We start from the raw sequence: 4,891 nt of genomic DNA, 5'->3' as shown, positions 1-4,891 counted from the left end.
ATTTTAATTGTAATTGTAGAGAGAACATTTCATTGTAAACGTAATATTACATTGCATTAGAATTTTTTGAAACAGTGGGTTTATGGTGCATATAGTGTAAGATATACACTGAATTGCAAACATACACCCAAACATAAAAAACCAATTGCCTTCCGATTATTTGAAACAGTGGGTTTTGGGTGACTGTTTGGTATGATGTGCATAGATATGAAAACAAACAACACCCATTACTGTTACGCTATAGCAACATGAAAGTGATGTGATAATGTAATGACCACGGTGGTTGGGTGTTAAAGGTGCAGTGTGTGATTGTTCAACAGTGGGCACCGAAATGGTAGCTAGGTTAGAGAGAAGTATATATTCTGCCAATTTGAATAAACCCATTAAAAAAAGTAAATGACTGATTACAAAACAATGTCAAAAACAGTTTGGAAAACAGAATACGGTAGTCCAACTGAACCCCAAGTTGTCGGCGAAAAAAATTAAACCATATGGCAAACTGTTTGTAACGGCTCTTTGCATGTCTTCCTATTGTGATTGCCTAATTTTCCGCAACGCTTGCAACGTATACGTTGCACTACCTCTCCCTTAGATGGAATTCTCTTCCGTTTGGGCCCACTGGGAGGACGCTTGACTGTCGGCGGTGCTATCAAATATTCATTCGGGTTAAACGTCAGCCTCTCCACTGTTGGAATGGGATATATAGTTCCGCTATAAGTAGCTCGAAATGTCTCGATGTAGAATGCAGAGTCTATTGAATCATAAATGTTTCTCCCACTATTACAGAATGCAACGACAGCATGGGAACACGGGAACCCATTAATCTGCCACTGAAAACAGGAACATGTCTGCTTGACGACATCAACCAACACCGATGGGTGGGAGTGAACCTCGTACACATCATCATTAGCCTGACTCACACACCATGCCCTGTTGTCGTTATGCGCTGCCACCAATTTTTTCTCCATCTTCGAGCATATTACATCGGCCCATTTAGTGCATTTAACTCTGCGCTCCGACATCTGCTCCATGATTTGACCCCTTATCATATCAACCAATCTGGGAATAGGAAGATGACGGGCCTGGCCGACCCAGTTGTTGAAAGATTCGGCAGCGTTTGAGCACATCTCCCCGTACTGTCGGCCACTAAAAAAATGACCAAAGTAAACGTTTACAGAGAGCATAAATTATAACAACAACATATTATAAAAATGGCATGTGGGAATTAACAATACACCATAACCCATTAAGCGGATTGTGAAGTACCTGAAATACGCATTAGACCAGTATTTTGGGTGCAAGTCTTTCAGAAAATCTTCAATAGCAGCTGGGCTGGACTTCTTCAATACCTCCAATTTCTCATTAAAGTAAGTAACAATGGGCGTATAGGCACATTCCCGCAACTTGCGCATCAACCCAATTTTATGCGAGATGCATTAACATATTTCATTCGATCCCGCAAGTTCATTTGGAGATGCAACAAACAAAATGCATGATGCGCCGAAGGGAAAATGATTAGTATAGAGTGTATTAATCTGAAGTGACGGTCAGATATGAAAGTTAATGTCCGCCTGCCCCCAACAGCTTCTTTCAAATTACGAAGAAACCATTCACAATTGGATGAATTCTCGGAATCAACAATAGCAAAGGCTACCAGAAACAATCCTACCACCAAACATACAATATAAATAGTTTGCCATGAGTAAAGTTGTACAACTTCCACACAAAATAATTACGACACATTTTCAAAAATGAAAGCAAATTACCATTAACTTTGCAAATGAAAGCAAAATGAAACCATTACCTTGATTGGCGTCTTTAGCAGTAACCGTAAGCAAATTACCTTTGAACCTACCTTTCAAAAACATTCCATCCAAAAATAGCAAAGGTTGACAATTATTGAACCCAGCTATACAAGTGCGGAATGATATAAAATACCTAACAAACCTCCCGATTTTTTGGTCAAACTCAAGGTTAATGTAACTGTTTGGGTTTTTTTGCATAACGGAATCATTATACCACCTGAGTTGATCGAAAGATGTAGCGTGATCCCCGTATACTTCGCCCCTCACTTTCTCAACACCTAACCATGCCACCCGGTAACTAATGTCCAAACCATACTCGTTTTTCAAGTCAAACACAACATCGGTAGGACGCGTCAATGGCTGATCGCGCACTCGATTCGCAACAACAGCAGACACCAAATCAGACCCCGTATGAGGGTTCCTACAAGTATGTACAGCAGCACCACAAGTATGCACACTATCGAACCTCTTAATACATAACACCCCAGTTGACGGTAACATCCTCGCATGAACTGACCACAAACAATCTGTTGATGCCGCAAAGTTACACACTACTGTAATTCGAATAGAATCATTTTTAATGTACTTGAATTGAAATCCACGTTCAACGGCATACTTACATAGAACTTCACGGAATTCAGTTGCTCCACCATCAAAACATTGTCCCACATGGGTAATCCCATACGCCCATTGCGCTGACAAAAACGTCTTCGATCTGTTCGGACAGTATGTTGGTAATAAGTCCATTTGGTCATCCATGCAACCATTCCGACTAGCATCTCTGGAAAGTACCCAATCCTCCGTGGAATCCACCACACCACAATTACCCCCCGCACCAACACTACTTTCCTGAATGAGGATCTCAATGTGATTTATTCGAAATGACTTAGCAAGGCACAACATGTTTTGAATATCGTCGTCAGTATCCACCTTAAATTTCTTGTACCCGGGAACATCGAACATCAAACACACCGCACCCGGTATCAATCTATCAAACTTCCCACAAATATCATCAATAATCTGTACAAATGACGAATCCTGATTCAATCGAATAAGAACAATGACTAAATCGTACGAGCACACCAACAATATCCCTCCGTCCATACCTGTGACACATTTGTTGAACCCATTACAATGGCAACATACCCAGGAAAAACATAACAAAACAGTTTTTCTATCCATGAAAATGGTGTAATTAAACGAAGCCATCCCACTGATAGATGACAGACATGGGAGGGGGGAAATAAAATAAAATAAACAAGCACACACTTGTTTGAAAATCTTACCCACAGCAGTTTAAACACAGAAATACAACACCGTGCAGTCTATAGTTACGGTATGACAAAAACGGTGGCCAACCGGAAAAAACTCACCGTTTTCCGTCTCCAAAAACCAATGGTGAAAACAATGGTAATCAATTATAAATGATGAAAAACAATGTTAATCAAATAACCAGACAATGTTAATCAAAAAAAAAAAAACAAAGGAAAAAATGCCCATCAATGAACATGGTGGTCACCGTTTTCGGTCAGATTACAGAAATGGTGAGTAATCAGATTACATAAACATTACCTTACCCAATACAAAGCATAATCAAATGTTTAAGGGAGTAATCATGCAAAGGGTATTGACCGGTAAATGGTACTCATCATATTTTGACTCCCCAAAAACAATGAAAACAATGGTAATGAATTCCCCACAACAGGTTTACATTATGGAAGCAGTTGAATGTTCATGGAAACAAACATGGAAAGGGTATGGATGTAAAAATAAATGGAATCAAATCATACCCCCAAAAATCTGCCAACAAAATAGGACTAAATGGTACACAAAAAAACTTAAAGGACTAAATGGTTTAACTTATCTGTAGATAGGATTTATAGGTAATTTTTCCTTGAATTTAATAACAACAATACACTTTTTCCGCTGATTTTACATAACAAAAATAGGCGAATGATTTAGATTGAAAATAAATTAAAAGATTGAGGATTAAATTGACAAAATTAAAAATTTAGAATTTATTTTGTTAGAAGACTCATACTCTAGGTTTTTTTTTATTATTATTATTCCAAGATTTTTTTTTTTTTTTTTGTAAAAGTACATCCATTTTTTAATAAGGGAAAATTAGGAAGACATCCTATTACAAGTTTTTGTGTCAGAATTTAATAATACTAACAATTTCCTTGCAAGTTAAAATTCTTAAGATTTGAAATCTTAAAGTAGTAGGGACAAACTTTAACATATATGGTTCAAAATGTCATCATAATCTTAAAAACCCTAATCTTTCTCACTGTTTCTATCATAACATTGTCTTTTTCTGATGTGACTTTTTTACATTGTTTAAGTGATTTCAAAATTTTAACGATTTTTTATTTACATTTTTATTTTTTTGTAAAATTTATATTTTTAGAATCTTATTGACACTATCTTTCAAACAATATCTATGAGTAATATAAAATTTTGAAGAAAAAATTCAAGAAATTTTACAATATTTGTTGTTGTGTCATAGTGAAATTTTTCTAATTTCGTACAATGTGAAATTTCACTTAGAGACAGAGAAAAACACAGTGACACGGAAAAAATTATGTGTTTCAACACAGAAACACCGAGAAACAATACAGAGACAAAAAGAAAAAAAAAATTAGTGACACAGAGAAAACTATGTTTCAATATAGAGAAAAATATAGAAAGATAGAGAAAATTCTATTTCAACACAGAGATAGAGAAAATTTCATATTTCAACACAAATAAAAACACAAACATAAAAAAATAACAAGAAGGTAGAGAGAGAGAGAGAGAGAGAGAGAGAGAGAGGAGATGAGAGAAAAAATATTTAAAAGTCCGACATCAAATTTGTAAACAATGAAAATTTCACTAACTTAGCAAAGTGAAATCAGTGAAATTTTATTTCGCTGGAAATCCACTAGAAAAAGAATCGACGGTGGTCACCGAAAAGTGGTAACCTCAGTGAAATTTCGTCAACTTTCTTCATGAATTTTGTTTTACAGATATTGATGAAACAATTTTAAAAATACAAATTTTATAATAAGAAAAAATAAAGATCTAGATCAAAAGTGATAGAATTT

At 35.9% G+C, this 4,891-nt stretch overlaps 1 protein-coding gene across 1 annotated transcript; it reads right to left on the bottom strand.

The window, feature by feature from the left end:
• Positions 1-482: 482 nt before the first annotated feature.
• Positions 483-2,909, bottom strand: LOC114281446 (uncharacterized). The gene is made up of 4 exons (XM_082880666.1): positions 1,805-2,909; positions 1,583-1,665; positions 1,267-1,403; positions 483-1,146 (listed from the first exon to the last, which is right to left on the bottom strand). The coding sequence occupies exons 1-4, from the start codon at positions 2,907-2,909 to the stop codon at positions 483-485; spliced, it is 1,989 nt and encodes a 662-aa protein (XP_082736792.1).
• Between the last annotated feature and the right edge of the window lie 1,982 nt (positions 2,910-4,891).

This window comes from Camellia sinensis, chromosome 7 (assembly GCF_055761805.1).
Source record: "Camellia sinensis isolate YWXY chromosome 7, ASM5576180v1, whole genome shotgun sequence".
Classification (NCBI taxonomy): Eukaryota; Viridiplantae; Streptophyta; class Magnoliopsida; order Ericales; family Theaceae; genus Camellia; species Camellia sinensis.
This window is presented reverse-complemented; position numbering and strand designations above follow the sequence as displayed.